This window comes from Elephantulus edwardii, unplaced genomic scaffold (genome assembly GCF_000299155.1).
Source record: "Elephantulus edwardii isolate Elephantulus edwardi_28Jun2011 unplaced genomic scaffold, EleEdw1.0 scaffold00077, whole genome shotgun sequence".
NCBI classification, from domain to species: Eukaryota; Metazoa; Chordata; class Mammalia; order Macroscelidea; family Macroscelididae; genus Elephantulus; species Elephantulus edwardii.
Window position 1 is genome coordinate 13,479,439 of NW_006399827.1, and position 20,540 is coordinate 13,499,978.

The following is a 20,540-nucleotide window of genomic DNA, read 5'->3' on the forward strand; positions in this document are numbered from 1 at the left end:
TTGTCGCAAATGATGGCAAATGTGTGTGCGGCAACATGTTCTAAACTGCTCAGGTGCTAATGGAAAGGTCAGTTGTTCAAACTCACCAGCCAGTCCATGACAGAAAGATGTGGCACTTTGCCTCCATAAAAATTAGAACTTTGGAAATTCTATGAGCAATTTCCTAAAGGAAATTCTATCCTATAGGTTGATATGAGTCAAAACAGACTTGATAGTAATGGGTTAAGAAAAAAGCAAGTTAAAAAGTAGGCAAAAGCTTTTTGCAGTACACATTCAAACCAGCACTTATTTCCAAAATATACAATGAATGCCTACAAAATCATGAAGAAAAAAGGTAGTTCGACTTAAAAAAAAAAAGACAGATGACTTCAACAGGTACTTCAGGGGGGAAAAAGATACTCAAATAGTAAATAAACGAATGAAAAGATACTCAACACCACTACTAATCAGGAAAATGAAAACCATGATTAAAATATCATTCACTATTCACCCACTACAATGGCTAAAATTAAAAGGACTGGTAACAGCAAGTGTTGATAAGATGTAGAACATAACAACACTATCATTATTGTTGATGTTAGGTGCCACCGAGTCAAATACAATTCATGACCATCTTATGAATGAGATTAACTGTGCTCTGTCCTGTGCCATCATGATGATCGTCACCTTGCCCGTGGCTACTGTTGCAGGAACTGTGTCAATCCATTTCAATGAGGGCCTTCCTCTCTTTCACTGACTCTTTATGTTTCCCAGTGTGATGTTTTGTTTTCCCAAAGATTGACTCCTCTTCACAACACACTGGAGATTATGAAAGATGCATATTCCATCACCTTTGCCTCTAAGAAGCACCATACTGCTAGTGGGAAGACAGTTTCAAATACTTTGGAAATGTTCTGCAGTAAGCATCAAAGACAAATGTGTACCTACAGTATAGCCCAGAAATGATTATTTTTTATATATAGTCAATAGAAATGAGTATACAGTCACCAAAAGATACATATGTATAAGAGTGTTCATAAAAAAGACACACTGAAAACAACAAAAATTAGACAATACTGAATTAATAAATGGTGGTTGTTTTTATATACCATAGAGTTGGAATTGACCCATAGCTGACCCTCCAGCAGGTTTTCAGAGGCACTTAATTGCATTGAAGGTTATCTAGCTGATGGAGCAGCTGGTGGCCTCAAACTACATGCCTTTGGGATTGTAGCACAGTTTCTTGCCATTAGGCCACCAGAGTATGTTTAATAAGTGTTTCAGTATGGATGAACCTCAAAAATATTGAGCAAAAGAAATAAGACACAAAAAGTATGATTCCATTTCTAATAAAATTTAAGAATATGAAAATTAACTCATGGTTATAGAAATCAGAATAAACAGGATAAAGAGAACTATAGCCATATACATGTGTACCAGAGAACCTTTTGGTTAATGCAAATGTTCCATTATCTTGATTGGGAAGATGTGGTTATGTGGGTAAGAACCAATCAAGCCAAAAATATAAGAAATGCTACCATATCCCTACATTTTTTTAAAAAAATTAGTGGACATTCAAAATATGGTAAAATATCTAAAATCTTACATCTTAGAAATATACGCAATGTCTTATTTTTAAAGTTTGAATTTCAAAGGTTTTTCATGGCTTTTCCAGAGTATATTTCACATCTTTATCAATCATCCACTGAATAAGCTCCTGTTAGCTTTAAAAATTTCTTATTGTGAGGAAATTTATTTATATGTTGCATCCCAACTATTGAAGTTTTTTTATAATAATCCAATCATTTTTTTTTGGATGAACTGTGAAACTGCCCATATCTCAATATCACCACATAATCACTGTTTTTTTTATATGCTGTTAAGTCGCCTGAGACTTATAGCGACCCTATGTACAGCAGTTCTGAAGCCTGCCCTGTCCTGAGCTGGTCTCATTGATTCTGACATACCTACCCCCATTGCCTGAGTTACTATGTCAATCCATCTAATCTGGGGTCATCTTCTCCTGTGCTGTCCCTCCACCTTTACACAATCTTTAGGTTTCACTATATAGAATATTATTTATGTAATCTATACATTTAAAAATTCTCAACATCAACTTGTTTTGTCATTATTTGTCCTAAGGTAAAGTATTAATTCCTCCCCAGTGAGCTGTGGTGGGCTTGTCTTTAGGAAGTTGTGCTGCTAACTCAAAGGTCACACTGCTTTGGTGATTCAAAATCCCTAATGGCTATTCTTTGAGAAGATAAACAATCTCCTCATGTGTAATTTATAGCCTTTGAAATCCAATGGAGTGTCAGCTATGAGTTGATGGCAATGAATCAGTGGGTGGTAAAAATTTTCTCACTCTAGTCTAGACAGTCTAGTGTTTAATAAAAAAGTTGAAAATAGAAATACCATTTGATATAGCTATTCTACTACTGGAAATATATCCTTAAGAAATCAGAGCAGTGACACAAACAGATGCATGCCTTTCCATGTTTACTGCATTATTTATAATAGCAAAGAGATGGAAGCAGCCCAAGTGCCCATCAAAAAAACGAATGAACGGAGAAACTGTGGTACGTACATTCACATAATGGAGTATTACTTAGCACTGAAAAACTATGATGAACTCATGAAACATTATACATGGATGAGTCTATAGGACACTAGGCTGAACGAAATAGCTTAGTTACAAGTGGACACATATAAGAGCATTGTTAAAACAAAAAGGACAGCTATAGAAGGAGGCAGTAGAGAGAGCAGAAAAAAACCAACTGGATAGATAATGGACACTACTGGAATAGGTGAAAGGAAGGTGAATCTGAAATGAAAGGGTAACCAGACATGTGTATTGTAATAAGCAATATAGAACAGGAAATGCCTTACTGATTGAATAAGGGAGGGGAACCGGGGTGGGTGGGATGGAAAAGCCTAAGTAAAGATTTATACAGACACATTTAGAAGCAAGTGTGGAGGGTTGACCCTGGTGGAGGGCTGACCCCAGGTGGGGAGGGAATTGAGCAGAGATTAGCAAATAGATAGGTAGGGTGAAGGGAAAGAGAAGGTGTACCAAGATTTTGCTAAGACAGGGTAAATAATTGCACTGTATGAGTCGAGTGTATGTGATGCTGTAAGACAAGCTGATCAGGAATAACTGAATGAAAATAAATTTTTAAATAATATTTTCTTAAGTACAGAGATAAAGCTTTATGATGACAAAAAGTAGTAGTTGCTAAATATTCTTTTTTAAATTTTTTATTTCTTTTTTTTAATGAACATTTACAGAGAATTTGGATTTCCATTCATTCATTGCTGCACTTTTCTATCCACCCAGCCCTCTCCTCCCGCCCCCCAGTTCGCTCCTCTCTTTCAAAAGTAAAAGAAAGACTCCCTCCCTGGTACACAATCCCCCCCGCACCCTTCCCACCGCCCCAAGTACATTTCACTATGCAACCTTAATTGTGGACTCTTGTGATAACCATAATACCCTACTATACATCGTTTTAAAATTATTCAGTCCCTCATCTGTTTCAGTGCAGTATACACAATTTATCCAGTTTTTCTCAGTCTTACCCCCACCCCGATATCAGTCCCATTTTACAGCAGTGGCACCATGCAATATTTGTCCTTTTGCGACTGAGATATTTCACTCAGCATAAGGTCCTCCAGGCTCACCCATTTTGAATAATATTGAATGAGTTCCTTGTTTTTCAATGCAGCATAGTATTCCATTGTGTGAATATACCACAGCTTCTCTATCCATTCGTTTGTTGATGGGCACCTGGGTTGTTTCCAACTCCTTGCTATTGTGAACAGAGCTGCGATAAACATGGGTGTGCATATATCTGCTTGGATGTCAGTTATGGTCTCTTTGGGATATATTCCCAGTAGTGGAATTGCTGGATCAAGTGGTATCTCTATTTGCAACTTTTTGAGAAAGCACTATACCGCCTTCCACAGTGCTTGTACCATTTTACATTCCCACCAACAGTGAATAAGGGTTCCAGTTTCTCCACAACCTCGCCAGTATTTGCTGCTTGCTGTTCTGTTAAATTTTGCTATTCTTACTGGGGTGAGATAATATCTCATAGTTGTTTTGATTTGCATCTCTCTTAGAGCTAGGGATTTTGAACATTTCTTCATGTGCTTGTTGGCCATCTGAATGTCTTCTTTGGTGAAGTGTCTATTCATATCCTGTGCCCATTTTTCAACTGGATTATTTACCTTTATCTTGTTGTGGTGTAAACATTCTTTAAAAAATTGATTACTTCCAGCTTTTGGACTGGAATAATGTACATAAGCTATGATGTAACTTTACAACTACAAAAAAATGTTTATAGGTTGGTGAAGGACATTTTTTCTTACAAAGACTATACGACTACTATTACAGGAAATAGTTCTGATCTAACAAATATTCTGGTAACAATTAACAGTCTTTCAAATATACATCACAACAGAAAATTATTGCTACTGCTATGATAAAGAACTCAAATACTGTATTCTCAATAACTTTACATGTAAAAATACTTTGTCAAAGAAACAGTTTATTATGGAAATTTCTGTGCTTCACTAAGAAATGTAGCAAAAATTTAAAGCCAATTCAGTTGTTAGAAAGTCCTATATTGTATTGTCCAGAAAAGAATTAATTTTTAAAATTTTATTTAAAAAATAAATTTTAAATCTTTTTCTTTAAAGAAGAGTTAATTTTGGATTAGAAATCATAATCATCACTGAGTAATCATCATCACATAATTCAAAAGTTTCATTCCAGCCAACACTCCAATCTCGTCTACCAAATCTTTAACAGCACTTTTGATAAATCAGCAAATTTACCCACCCAGTTTCAAGGACACTATTGTCCTTCCTCTCTTTACCAGGACTGCTGAACAGTGAAATGACCACACACACAGGTAATTAATTAATTTACTCATTAAATTTCGCTGCAGTCCCACTATGCGCTAGGGACTGGGTTGAGTACTATTCATCACAAGTGGTAATAAGGATCCTTATACTTTGGAACCTATTTATCACCAACGATAAAACATCCTTACATTTGGATTTGGAGAGGATTCTAGGGGTATTAATGATCAAAATAAGCAACAAGTGTAGTTAAATAGTAATCTTTAGACAAGAGCGGAAAATAGACTCTGTTTCATTAGTCATGTTATGGGTTTTTTCCTCTCTCTCTTGCTTTAAAAAGGCTTTATAAAATTTTAAATAGCTCAAAGTATTAAGTATACATTGCATATATTTTGGAGATGTTAAGAATTCAGTCTTGAAGCTCTTATTGAACAAGCTTGTTCAACAGAAAAATATAGACTACATAGGCACAATAAGAAAAATTTCATCTCTAAGAACACTGTTGAAGAAATAAGAATTTGTGACATTAACAATTCACTGATATAAAAAGTCACGATATAAAGTTGATTTTGGGAGCTCTGGTGGCCCAGTGGCAAGAAGCTGTGCTGCAATCCCGAAGGCACACAGTTCAAATCCACCAGATGCTCCACTGGAGAAGGAGGGACAATCTCCTCCAAGTCGGATCTAGTTTGATGGTAAACAGCAACAAGAAAAAAAAAGATAGAAAAAGGCTGATTTTGGAGTTCCTAGGTAATGCAAATAGTTAAAGGTATTTATTTGGCAGCTAACAGAAAGGTTGAGAAGGTTCCAGTCTACCTAGAAGGACGCTGAAGGAAAGGCCTGGCATCCTTGTTTGTTAGCACTTTGGAGGGTCCTTGAAAACAGATTTTTCCCAGTTATCCAATATAAAGTGTTATCAACTTCATGTTGTTTTATTTACAGTATACTATTTTGAAGCAGCTCTGGTGGCCTAACGGTAAGGAGCTGTGCTGCCAACTCAAAGGCAGGCTGTTATAATTCACAAGTTGCTCCACAAAGATGTGCAGTCTCCTCCCATAAGATTTACAGCTTCTGAAAACTTGATGGAGCATCAGTTATAAGTCCATTTTGACTCAATGGCATGTAACAACAACATATACTATTTTGAAGGGTATTCTGGTGGCATATTTCATATGGAGTTGTAATGGTAACCCAAAGGGAAGACCTCTCTGGAGGTTCAAACCCACCAAAAACCCTTCTGAAGAAAAATGTGCAATTTCTTCTATGTGATTTATAGCCTCCCAGAAACTTTAATGATGTCTATCCTTACCCTTATCTGATTAATGAAATCTTAGGCTGAATCCTCCAGAGGTTCAAAAACAGTGAAACAACTACATGTAAATGTATATATGCTGCTGCTATGAGCTGATGAGTCAGCTCTAATTCACAACCACCCTGTGTACAACAAAACAAGAGACAGCCCCCATCTGGGGCCACTGTCATAATCACTGCTGTGCTGGAGCCTGTTTTTACACTCTTGGTGAGGATCTTCCACTTTTTCACTTATCCTCAACTTTGCCAATCATTATGTCCTTTTCTATAACTAGCTCCTCTTGAAAATTATGTTGAAAGTATGGCAGACAAAGGCTCACTGTCCTCACTTCTAAAGAACAAACAATATTTATGAACCAAACCCTATTCCATAAAGTTGATGCCATCTCATGAGGACTCTATCAGGTTTCTGAGTTTGTAATCTTGAAGGGACCAGACTGCTTTATCTTTCTCCCCAGGGGCAGCTGGTGGATTAACCCTAGCTTTTCAGATGTTGTTGTTATGTGCTGTTGAGTCACCTGTGACTCATAGTGTCCCTATGTATGACACATCAACCCCCACGGCCCTAGTTACTGTATCAATCCATCTCCTCTAGCAGGTTCTTTCTCCCCTGCTCTGTCCCTCCACCCTTCCAAGTATGATGTCCCTCTCCAAGGATCGGTCCCTCCTGGCCATGTGCCCAAAGTATGTGAGATAGAGCTTCAAAATCCTAGCCTCCAAGGAGAAACCTGGTTTCACCCTCTCTGAGACAGACCTATTATTTTCTTGGAGGTCCATAGTACGTTTAAGACTCTTCTCTAGCACCACAACCCAAAGGCATCAATTCTCCTATCATCTTTAGTCACTGTCCAGCTCTCGGAGGCATAGCAAGTAACTGCAAAGATCATGGCCTGGATCAGGCACACTTTAGTCTCTAGACTGACATCATTGCTTCTCAGTACTCTGGAAAGGCCCCTGACAACAGATTTACCTAATGCAATTACTCTTTTAATTTCCTGACTGTTGATGCCAAAAATGTTGACTGTGGAGTCAGTCAGGCAAGCTTTTAACAACTTCAATCTCTTCTCCATACATCATGGTGCTGCCAACTGGCCCAGTGGTAAGAGAATCTTTGTCTTCTTGATGTTCAACTTCAATCCATATTGAAAACTACAGTTTTTGACATTCTGCAGCAAGTGCTTCAGGTTCTCCTTAGTTTCAGCAAACAAGGTTTCATCATATAACACACTATGCCACCAGGGCATATACCTTATAAAATATATATAATAACCACTCTCGCCCTTTTACTCTCTTTTGCATACTGTAAGGTCTGGTTTCACCTCTGTCTTTCCAGGATTCCTTTTCCTTTCTTGTTTCTTTTTCACTAACTCTTTTGCATGGCCCACCTTTCAAAGCTATGGCTCTGTCTTACTGCTTTAATAAACCTTTCTCACTTGTTTGATAAATTGAAAAACAAAACAAAACCCCATATATAATAATCAAAATATATTTAGTAACTAAATATATGATAACCAAATATTCCGAGTTCACTCTGACTCATGGAGAACGTCTATTGGGTTTCTGAAGAATACTGGGTCAAGACGGCTTCAGCTTTCTCCCACGGAGCAGCTGGTGGTTCAAACTGGTAAACTCATAATTAACAGCCCAATATGTAACACACTCTGCCACTACATATATATCTCTATCTCTATCATCTCTATTGATATATATAGCTAGAGATAGAGATATATAGATATAGATACAGATATGTTGTTGTTGTTATGTGCCGTCTCATAGCTTGCGACTCATAGCGACCCTATGTACAACAGCCCTAAACTCTGCTCTGTCCTGTGCCAATCGCACTGTCTCTGATACTCCCATCCCGATTAACCCAGCCACTGAATCAATCCACCTCATAGAGGGCCTTCCCCTCCTGCGCTGTCCCTCCACCCTCCCAAGCATGATGTCCTTCTCCAAGGACCAGTCTCTCCTTACAACATGTCCAAAGTATGTTAGAGGAGCCTCAGAATCCTTGCCTCCAAGGAGCCACCTGGTTTAACCCTTTCCAGGATGAATCTGTTTGTTTTCCTAGCAGTCCATGGTACTCTCAATACTCTTCTCCAGCACCACAGCTCAAAGGCATCAATTCTCCTTCTATCCTCCTTGGTCACTGTTCAACTCTCTGATGCATAACAAGTGATTGCAAAGACTGTGGCCTATATCAGATGCACCTTAGTCTCCAGAGATACACCGCTGCTCTTCAGCACTTTGGAGAGGTCCCTTACAGCAGACTCTCCCATGACAATACTTCCTGGCTACTGGTGCCAAGAGTGTTGACTGTGGAGCCAAGCAAACTAAAGCTGTGAACAATCTCAATCTCTTCACCTTCCATCCTGATGCTGCCAGTTGGTCCAGTGGTGAGAATCTTTGTCTTCTTGACATTGAGCCTCAATCCATATTGGAGGCTGCAGTCCTTCACCCTCTGCAGCAAGTGCTTCAGGTCCTCCTCAGTTTCAGCAAGCAGAGCTGTGTCATCTGCATAACGCAGACTGTTGATAGATCGTCCACCAATCTTGACCCCACATTTCTCCTCATAGAGCCCAGCCTCCTGGATAATCGGTTCTGCATATAGGTTGAAAAAGTATGGAGATAGGACACATCCCTAGCGTACGCCCTTCCCAATTTTGAACCATGCAGTGTTCCCTTGCTCTGTTCTGACGACTTCCTCCTGGTCCAAGTATAGGTTTCTCATTAGAACGATCAATATTCTGGGATTCCCATTATTCTCAGAGTCAGCCACAGTTTGTTATGATCCACACAAACACCTTTGCATAGTCAGTGAAACACAAATAGACATTCCTCTGGTATTCCCTGCTTTCAGCTAAGATCCATCTAACATCAGCTACAATATCCCTAGATACAGAAATAGAAATATGGATAGATATAGAATCAAGGAAATGGTTCACATAGTTCAAGAGGCTAGCAAGTTCCCAAACTGGCCAGGCATTAGGCTGGAGTTACATCCTTATTCACATGGTTGTATGGACTGACACACTCAAAACAAGGTTAATTGTCATGCTGCTGGCTCATGTCCCAAGAACCAAAGCAACAATGTGCCAAGATGGAATATCCATCCACTGGTCTGCAGGAAGCTGGTATACTCCACTTATTGGCTGCTCATGTCAGTTCTCATCACGGATTGAAACTTTGCGTCCTATGAACAACATATCCTGCACCAACCTCATGATCTTTGATATACTTTGAACTGATTGTTATAGTCACTGTTTCAAACCATATGTTGAAGGTCTTCCTCTGACACTCTACCTTTCCCAGGATGTCTTTTTCCAAGGACTGGTCCCTCCTTATAACATACTCAAAGTAAGTTTATATGAATTGCACTTCCTCCAAGACAGAGTTGTCTGTACTTTTTTGGAGTTCACAAGACAGTTAATACTCTTCTACAACACCCCAATTCAAAGGCACTGATTGTTCTGTCATCCTTATTTACTGTCCAACTTTCATATGCAGAGTAAGCAACTGAAAACACCACACATTAGTCTTGAAATTGACATCATTGTTCTTTAGCATTTTGGAGGGGTCTTTAGCAGCAGATTTTCCCAGCACAACATGTCTTCTCATGTTTTGATGGCTGTTACCCTGGGTGTCGATTGTAGTTCTAAGTGAAATGAAGTAATCTTTTGTCCCTATATTTTGATGTTGGCTATTGGTCTAATTGTGAGGATATAAGTTTTTTTGATGTTGAGATTTAATTCATATTGGAAAGCTATAGTTGATCTTCTGCAGCAATTGCTTCAAATCCTCTTCACTTTCTGTATAATCAGCATACCGCAGGTTGTTGATGAGTTTTAATCCAATCCAGATGCCACATTCTTTTTCATATACTCCGGCTTTTAAAATTATTTTCTCAGTATACAGACTGAAGAGATATGTAGAAAATATACAATCCTGATGCACAATTTTCCTGATCTTAAACCATACAGTGTTCTTTTACTGTGTTTGGAAAACTGCTTCTTGCTCTATGTGTAGGTTTTGTACACTATTATAGAGGGCAAATAACTATCATCTGGAAACTCTATTTGTGTTAATCTCAATCATCACATGTTGTTATTGCGTGTCATCAAATTGGAACTAACTCACAGCTGACCCTCCAATGGGTTTTCAAAGGCAGTTAGTTAATCACAAGGGCACAGACTGCTCATCCTTTTCCTTCAGAGCAGTTGGTGGATTTGAACTGTGTGCTTTGGAATTGTGGTGCAGCTTGTTACCACTAGACTACCAAGAAGTATACCAGAATACAATAAGAGACTTAATAATGAAAAAATGGCTACCACAGAATCCATAGTAAAAAGCAACATAGTAAAAAGAAGTTAACATTAAGAAGTGAAAAATTGCACAATAATTGGGGAATATTTAGTGAAGGGGCATTTAGCGATACACCATTCAGTATTTCCTGAAAGAATATACTCTATAACAATACATTATCTGATGGTCAGAATAGTGACTGACTGAGGTCATAATAATAAATTTATCATTGGCATTCATTCCATTCTTATAAAGCACGGTATTTGTGTAATAAATATACTTAGGATGATCTCTATAATACTGTTCAAGTAAAAACATTTTACATTAATTGAGGGACTTATTTATTATCTGAGAAATTAATATTTGTGAACCACCTCATTTTCCAACAATATCAGATAAAAGAGATTGTTATTAAAGTATGAACAATCAAATAATAAAATTTAGCAATACATGAATCTTTGGATAGAAATATTTAGGGTCACAAACTTTGAGAAAAGAAAAAACTTAAAGCTTCTAATTTATTATATGTATTAAGTCACTTCTGTATGACAAGGTTTCAGAGCTTCAAAGAAGTTAAAATTGGTTTGGTTATAGTCAATGCAGTGAAATCAGAACAGACCCAAATTTGTAAAATGTGGGTGTGCCAGAACGATAACTGAGCAGCAAAAATTACAGGTGAAAGCCCTGGAGTGGGATACAAAGAAGGGCCCTTTCAAAAGTCAGGTGCAGAGATTAGAGTTCTGCCAGGTCTGTAGGGAGTGATACACATTTAAAAAGTCAGGGGTTGAGCTGGGCATTGCTGTTTCTGACTGCTAATCAATAGACTGGATTGCTAGGTAATTCCCTGTTTTCTAAGAGGGAGATTACTTTTCTACTAGGCTGTTGTTGGCTCATAATTTTCTCCCGCTCCAGTTATCATTTCCATATACCTACTTTTAAAAAATTTTATTTTAGTCTTTTCCAGTTTGGCTTCATCAGCTATGACTGAACTAGAAAAAAGTGGTCTGAATCCCTCTAGGATTTCAACTTCAAAGCATATTATCTGACAACTCTCATAATTAGAAATCTCAGTAAATGTCTGATTAAAAAATGCATGAATGAAAACAAGTTACTTCATATGCTTCATGTATAGCTTATTCCAGTCTCATCTTTCACAATAAACTAACATTTTAAACTGACCCACAAGTTGAAAATAAATCTATTCCATAAAATTTTTTACTTTCTGATATTGCCAAGAGAGGTATGTTGTTGTTGTTGTTGTTCTTAGTTGCTGTTGAGTCGAGCATGACTCATAGTGACCCTATGAACAATAGCTCTGAATGCAGTCTTGCCCTGTGCTATTATCTTCATCAACTCTGACACACCTGAGCCCACTGCTGCAGTCACTGTGTCTATTTTGTTGAGAAGAGGTATAAAGCAGGTCAAATCTCAATTTATTCTAAATTACACCAAAATATCAAGACAAAAAAAAAAATAAAAGAAACTCCAACTATCCAAGACATGAGTTAGAGGCCTGATAGCTTAGTGCATTAAATGCTGGTTTGTTAAAGAAGAGAGCATCAATTTGAATTCACCAGATGTTCCACAGGAGAAAGATGGGCAGTCTCCTCCTTTAAAGATTTACAGCCTCAGAAACTCAAGTGAGGTTTGCCGTGAGTTGAAATCTGTTTAACAGTAACAGACTTGGTTTTAAACAATTAACTAGATATTTTACTGCATCAAATACTCTGCCCTCAAGGATCTAAAATGAAAATGTTTGCACTAAACACACTATATACCATCTGTTTCTATGGACCTATTAATCTAATCTGGTCATCTAAACTCACAACTGTTCACAGTATAACCTACATTCTATCTCTTTCTAGTATCTCTGACATACATTGGGCATATTGTCAGGAGTCGTCTAATACCTGGAAAAAAAGAAGACAACATGCTGGCAAAAGTCAGCAAAAGACAAGACCTTCAATGAGGTAGGCTGACACAGTGACTCTAACAATGGGCTTGAGCATGCCAGAGGTTGTGAGGACAATACAGAAGTTGTGCTTGCCTCAAGGGCAACTAACAATAGCTATATCATCTCTTTCCACTTAGAAAATCTGTATATCATGAGTTAAATTCTGCACAAGTTTTAATTTATTTTTCAGGGAAACTTCAGGTTTATCTAAAATTTTCTCTCAGGAGGTTAGTATCTTCAATTATGTTAATGAATATTAATATTATCAATCATAATTAATAATAATATTATGTTAATTTTATTTCATATGAAAGTATTTTGGTAATTACCACATTTACAGATACTCCAATTACTTGAAGTGACAAGATTCTATATGTTATTTCTAATAAGTGATATGGTTAAAATAAGAGGGGAAAATGCTGGATTACTGAATTATAACTTCATAAAAACAAATTAATAAATTCATTTGTAATTGTTATTGCTGTTGTATGTGCTGTCAAGTCTACCACAACTCATAGTGACTCCGTGAACAATGGATCTGAACACTGCGCCATCCTTACAATCTCTGACATACTTAAGACCACTGTTACAGTCATTGTGTCAATCCATCTTGTTGAGGGTCTTCCTCTCTTTCACTGGACCTTCAATCTTTCCAACTATAAAATCTCCCTATTTCCAAAGACTGAACCCTCCTAATCATACAGTGAGCTGGAGCTTCACCATCCTTGCCTCCAAGCAGCATGATGGTTGCACTTTCTCCAAGATATATTAGTTCTTCTGGAAGTCCACTGTAATAGTTAAAGCATAAGTGGTGTTTAAAATTCTCCCTATAACGGCATATAACAATCTAACTGAAACCTTCATAAACACTCCATAAAATGTTCAAAATACATTTTGGAGTTATTTATTAAACCTTGATAATTAAAAAAAGTAGAACTTGTTTTTTGTATGATTAAAGGCTTTAAACATTATTCAATAATGCTCAATTAAAAGTTTCCATTTAATAAAAATACATACAGTTCATTGGTTTATCACTGGCCTTCTACTTAGTGGAAAAGAATCCTTGTAAGGGCCATGCGGGTAAAGTTATGTGCACAGTTATTTACAAATTGTGGATTTAGGCCTCGTGTGAAAAAGCCTTACTGTATATATCAGTTATCCCAAAATAATTACTTATATTTTAAAAACTTTATAGATGATATTCTAAAACTAAAGCTGCCAAAGAGGAAGAGCAATAAGAAATTCTTCAATAAAAATGAAATTATTAATTCATACCATTTATAAAAATTAACATAATTAGTTGATTAGGCATTGGTAGCTTATTTACTAACAGAATACTTTCCACATGAATTCTGATTTTCTAAATAGTACCACCTTCATCTACTTGAAATGTATCTGCCTTTTACAAGGTTTTAGAAACACTTACTCTAAGGCTATGACGAGGTTACACCACGAGTGTGAAATTTTATTTATCCCAAGGACAGATAAGCTGAAAAGTTTTTTTAACAGCAAGGATAGTCTTATGACTTTCAAAATTAATTAAAATAAAACACTTATTGTGAGCTCAATTTTCCTCTCCAGTAAAAAGAGAACCTTAGAAGACCGAGTTGCAAGGTAACTGCTTCAAGCGCTAACCATTTAACAACCCACCTTTCCCTATTTACCTTAAAGGCAAAAAAGTGCTTCCACCTTTCATTGAAAACAGCTCAGATCAGCTTAATTCTAAGGACACTGAGGGCATCAAAACAAACATCCAAAAGAATTCATTCTGTCACCCCTGGTTTGCTGCCATTTCAGGAACTCCCCATAAGTGCCCTTCTACCGCTATTAAGGTTGACACCTTATGTCTAACATCCCCTAAGAAATAAAATTGTGAAGAAGTTACCACTTTCTAAATTTAGGGTGGATTGAGAATGGGTACAAACGAGAGCCAGGTGACAACCAATAAGCTCTGCCCTTTGAAATGCCTCATATTTACTTTTTGACAAAAATAAATAGAAGCAAAACTGAGATACAGAAGAACTCTCTGCATCGTGCACAAGACAAGCTTTGCAAAGACCTCTTTGGAAAGAAGCTCACCTTCCATCTCGCCGGCGGGTTGGGGGGCGTCTGCCGCTCTGGCTCCCAGGCCGCTCCACGTGCTCCTGCCGTCGCGGGGACGCCGCACGCAGCTGGCGGGAGATTCCCGGAGCGGGGAGTCCCGGGATCTGACCACTGCGTCGGCGCAGATTGCACCGGGCGGGAGCCGACAACCGACCGGTGCACGGGGTTAGAGCGGCGCTGGCTGGCGGTGGATTTAAAGGACGCTCGCCGCTCACTGCTGAGCGGAGGTTCCGCGCCTCCAGCCCACTTTTGAAACTCAAAGGCGAGAGAACCCCAAGAGAATGGAAATGGCGTGGCGTCAGTATATTGTCTCACAAAGCCTACTTGGGAAGAATAATAGAAAAAAAAGTAATATCCCGTGGGGACAGCACAGGGTGGGGGTAGGCGGTGTCTGGACCACTTTCTAGCAAGCTTAAATTCAAAGGGGTTTGTCTTAAATAGAGTAAGATCTGGAAATTTTATGAATCTTTGTCCAGATTTAGGGATAATAGCCATTAATACAACTCATGTCGTTCCAGTAATATTTCTGGTTTTTGTTTCTCTCAGTTTTTTATTTCACATGACAAGAGTTCTTGTCCAACTTTTCAGAAAATGCTAAGACAGTTTAAAGGATTTTGGCAACTCAACTTTTTAATTTTAGGAAGCAGCTGGCTCACTTATTTTCTCTTCTGGGAACTACTTTATTGATCACCACTTACAAAATACTCCTCATTCTATTTATGTGTCCCTGACTCTTCCAAATAACACCCGAGACAGCTTACAGAAATGCATACGCTAGATCAGGAACGTAAGTAAAGAAAAGGCGAGCAAGGGGTTGGGCCTCCCCTCTCTCCACCGTAAGATAGTAAAAATAACTCAAGATCTTAGCATATAGAGAAGTAGCAGACAACATCTTTTCCCAACATCCTCTCCATTTTCTAGGGGTAAAGCATACATCTAACTGCACAGAGGGCAAAGGGGAAATGACCACATAACAGTTTTTCAAAAGTAGAACATTTCTTCACATGAGGCCTAAGGGTCATTGCTGCAGTGATAAGGATAGCGTATGTGTTAGAGTGGATAGCATAAGAATGATTAAAAGATCACTGCCACTATTGTTAGAAAATGTGCATGTATTTGAGACTTATGGATGGGATTTTGTGCATCAACAGATCACATCAAAGGAAAGCAGCACCTAAAAGTGCCTGTTGTAATTTGTGAATTTTAGTTTAAATATTTTAAAATTTTAAAAAGTTTTAAAAATAGGCTTGTTTTAAGATTACAGTGACATAACAGCATCCCCATAGTTTGTTTGGGTTGGAGTTCTACAGGGCAATGCCAATTTCAGAGAGATGCTCTAAATACTGGATCTAATTTTAGTTCTGAAAGGGGAAATTTGTTGTTTGCTAGTTTCTAAAGGCAAAAATAGCACATAAAAATAGTAGAAGAGGAACTGTAAAAAATTCATAGGGATGATGTAGTTGTAAGAACTTTTATTATTGTCCATCAGTGTTATTTATAAATATATTTAAATAATAGTGAAATATGTTTCTACTCCTTATTCAGTGTTGAGGATATCATGCTTTAAAGAATGATATGTAAGTATATCAATTTCACTCACTCATTGCCATGGAGTTGTAACTGATTAATAGTTGATCCTCTCATGGGCTTCCAAGGCTATAAATTGCACAAGAGGAGTTGCTGGTGGGTTCCAATTAGCATCATAATTCCCTATGAACTAGGCCACCAGAGCTCCCAAGAGTAGACAAGTAAGATAATTTCTGTAACTACTCTAACCTCAAAGGAGTCTAGTAATTCCGTACTCCTTAGGTCAAATCAGAGAACTCCCCTAGCAAGGAGACGCTGCGTTATAGTGACTTCCTTCTAAAAAGCAAAGCATGACATGGCAAGGGGCTGAGGAGGGGGAGTATCTTTACACCAGAAAACCTGACCTCAGTCATGGATCAATGTTAACATCAACAGTGTGTCATGTTAATAGTAAATACTCTATACATGATGTGATGCAAATGCCATTTTGCCTCAGTAGTCTTTCTTTCAGAAAATGCACACTAAAATCCACTGCTGCCAAGTCAATTCCAACTTATAGTGATGATAGAGAATACAGCAGAACTGCTTCATAAGGTTTCCAGGGTTATAAATCTTCACAGAAGCTGACTGCTTCACCTTTCTCCAAAGAGGAGCTCATGGGTTCGAATTACTAACTTGGTTAGGAGGTGTCACTATCACAGTTCCTAAAACAATGGTAACCTGTCTAGTTAGGAAGCGGAGTGGAATCACACAAACTCCAATATAAAGATATTCTACAAAATGCCTGACCAGTAGTGCTTAAAATGGTCCAGGTCATAAGATGTAAGAAAAGTCTAATTATCACAATCAACTGGAGTCTAGGAGATGTGGTGACTAAATGTAATGTGGTAGAACATGAAAAAGGACATTACATAAAAACCAAGGAAATCTGAATAAAGTATGAACTTTAGTTAATACTATTCTACCAATATTGGTTAATTTGAAAGATATATCTTACTAATATAAAATCTGTAGGGAATACTGGGTGTAGAGTTTATGAGAACTCCGTACTCTGCTCTTTTTCTGTAAGACTAAAACTGTTCTAAAATAAAAAGCATTATTTTAAAAAAGTGAATGAGTAACACAGGATATCTACTTTTAACAGAAGCAGGAGTGGCATCCACTTCCTAAACAACATGCCTCTGGAAAGTCTATGAACTTTGAGAAACCATAGTTATCGAAAGGCTTCAGGTCTTTTGTTCATAGGGTCACTATGAGTCATGCTCGACTCTAAAGCAATCAACAACAACAACTATTAATTTGGGTAAGCCTCTTTTCACAGGATTTACATGGGTTAATTAAATAATGAAAAAACTAATGAAATACATTGTGTACTTACAATGTCTTTGAATAAAATTGGAATGACAAGTTTCTTGTCTTTTTAAAGGAAGCTATTGCCTGCATTTATCTTCATAACCATCACTTCGAGAACTTCAGTTGAAACTAAACCGTGAATCTAGACACGGGTAACCCACAATGGATGGATCTGACTCACTGGATCACATTTCAGTGCTTCTACCAGATAGCTAAAATTAACAATGACTAAAAATGAAATCACTGACAAAGGCTGCTCCTGGACCATCTCAGATAGTCCTAGTACTGACTTGGCTCAAAGGAAATAAAACTGAAAACCCTTGATCTCACCCAAAATAGTCATTCTGGTTTAGGCCTGTCTGAACTTTAGGCTCTCTGCTTACCATCATACTCAAAATGATGACTTGAGGGTGTCCCTTTGCTAAGAACTAGATAGCTAACTGGGACTATCAGGCCACAGAACTAGTCACCAAGAAGGAATGCTAAAAATGTGTCTTGATCTTAGCTAACCATCCAAACTTTCAGGACAAGCCCATCTAGTCTGACCTTTCATTTGGGCCCATCTTTTAAAGCAAGCTTACTTCACAGCGCTAGATAACTCTGTGTGTATGTGGGGGTTTCTCTCAACATCAACTTTTTTTTAAAATTATACTAGTTTATTTACAAAATTGGAATACATTGTTTTTCACACCAGATTCTCCCAATTTCCCTCAACCTTCCCAACAATGGCTCATTTTTGAAGTTGGAAATGAAAATTAATGTTTCTTTTGGGTAAAAGGACCTGTAGACATGCCATGTAAGTGCTAGTGGCTCTTCAGATTCTTGACTTTATGGGTAAAATTATCAGATGACAACTGAGTAGAAGAGGTTTTCCTCATTTTGGGTTTCTTTTCCAAAAGTACAGCTCACTATTGGGCTAAGTAAGTGGCAGCACCATGATAGCTGAAAAAGAGATTGAGATTGTTAATAATTTCAGTTTGTTTGGTTGGAACCAGCAGTCAAGAAATCAAGACTAATTGGATTAGCAAAGTCTGCAGTCAGGGACCTCTCCAGAGTGAAGTGTAAAGATGTTAAGACTAGAGACTAAGGTACGCCTGATCCAGGCCATAGTCTTCTCATTTAGGCCTGACAGAAGAAGAATTGATGCCTTTCAGTTGTGGAGAGTATTAACTCTTGGGCTGCGAAGAGAACAAATAGGTCTGTCTTGGAGAGGTGAAACCAAGTTGGTCTCTAGAGGCCAGAATTTTGACTCTCCATCTCACATACTTTAGGCACATGGCCAGGAGGGCCTAGTCCTTGGAAAAGGACATCATGCTTGGAAGGGTGCAGGGACAGTGCAGGAGAAGAGCCCAGATGAGATGGAATGACACAGTGACTGGGGTAATGGGAGTGTCAGAGTCAGTGAGACTGACTCAGGACAGGGCAGGTTTTAGAACTTTCGTACTTAGGGTCATTATGATTTGCAGGGGACTCGACCGCACGTAACAACAGATTAGAAAGTAACATCCTGAAGGGATGAACCTCCCTCCTTGGAAGGAAATATGGAGAGACCTAAAGTTACAATTTTAAGAATATCAAGCACAGTTTCACGGTACAAAAGAAGAGAAATCTCCATGGGAGGCTGTTTCAATTTGAGGAAAATCTCACAAGTTTCTCTGCTCAGGCGTAAATGAACGACCCCACCTCACCCTACCTGGGACTCACGGAATTCCTCTTGTGGATGTCTATAGCCTCTAGACTAAAGAATTGTCTGGATCTCAAAGCCTTCCTTGGGTTATCTTGTTTTACTATTTTTGTCCCTCAGAAAACTTAGAACGCGCTCACGAAAGACCTCCAGCACAAGAAAACACCGCTAGATAGAGCACAGCATACGAAAGCACAAAGGTGGCCATACGCACGTGGGTGGGCGGGGCTCTCGCTTCAGGCACATTCCGCATTGGCTCGAACCCCGCCAAGCCCCGCCCTGCGCGGGAGGCCTCCTCACTGGGCCGCAACACGCATGAGCTCTCTGGCACACCCGTTAACGTTCAGTACTGGAGCGATGGGTGGGTAGGGGAGCTCTGTACCGGAGAAATGGGGGGGCGCTGACCTGGGGCTCAGGTACAAAGGTGCCCACCCCTCGACGCCTCCTCTAAGCCGTGATGCGACCGTGGGCCTTCCTCTCCGCTGTGCTGTACTACCTTAGCGCAGGTGGGGTTCCTCCCTGACCCTCAAGCCTCTCCTCTCTTCCCGAGATGATAATTCCTTGTCCTCCTTCCTGTGCTTAGTCCCTCCCTGCCTGACTCTGAGCCCTGGCTCTTCTTCTACCTAAAAAGTCAGTAATTTTTTTTCCCCCTCTGCAGTTGTGTGGCCCCGTTCTACCTTGTACAGTAAGAGAGGCTTCATTTATGGCAGACAAGGAGACTCAGGTAATAAAGAAGAGCCTATTGGAAGAATAAGGGTGCTTTGGATCTGCTGAAAGAAAAGGAGCGAACATTTTTCTGAACACCTGCTGTGACCCCTGCTGTTAACGAAGGTTGCTTTGTACATCCTTACAGCTACCCTAGGTGTATCACGTGTCCAAAACTGCACAGCTCATTAGGAGCTAGGGTTCGTTCCACATCTCTTTTTCTCTGGTGCCACCTCACTTTCAAGTTTCTTTGCTGCTGTGCAACTCTCAGAGGAGTGATCTTGCATCTCCTTATTAGCTGGAATCACGTATCCTTTAAGGGTCAGCTCAAATACCATTTATGACTCCAGAGAAACTTTTCCCACACTCCCCAAGGAAATCTAGTCACTGATCTGTACTTCTAGAAAACTTCGAGCCTATTTAGAGCATTTGTTATAATTGAGATCCCTCCATGCGTCTCATTGCCCCAGTAGATTGTAGCCTGGCATTCAGAGGCTATAAAATGATGTACGGCAGTTGTTCAAGCATACTGCAGTTGCTTCCACCAAATCCAAAACAGAATCAATAATTGCAGAAAATTACTGTTGTTGTTGTTGTTGTTGTTGTTGTTGTTGTTGTTATGTGCCGTCGAGTCGTTTCTGACTCATAGCGACCCTATGCACAACAGCCCTAAACCCTGATCTATCCTGCGCCAACCGCACCGCCTCTGACACACCCATCCCGATTACCCCAGTCACCGAATCAATCAATCTCATAGAG

At 38.8% G+C, this 20,540-nt stretch overlaps 1 protein-coding gene across 1 annotated transcript in view; it reads left to right on the forward strand.

The window, feature by feature from the left end:
* Nucleotides 1–19,533: 19,533 nt before the first annotated feature.
* The window catches only part of ZPBP2 (zona pellucida binding protein 2), a 15,576-nt gene continuing 14,569 nt past the window's right edge, over nt 19,534–20,540 (forward strand). The window contains exons 1-2 of the mRNA XM_006889396.1: nt 19,534–19,582; nt 19,735–19,800. Of these exons, the coding sequence (XP_006889458.1) occupies nt 19,534–19,582; nt 19,735–19,800 (115 nt within the window). The remainder of the gene's footprint in view (nt 19,583–19,734; nt 19,801–20,540) is intronic.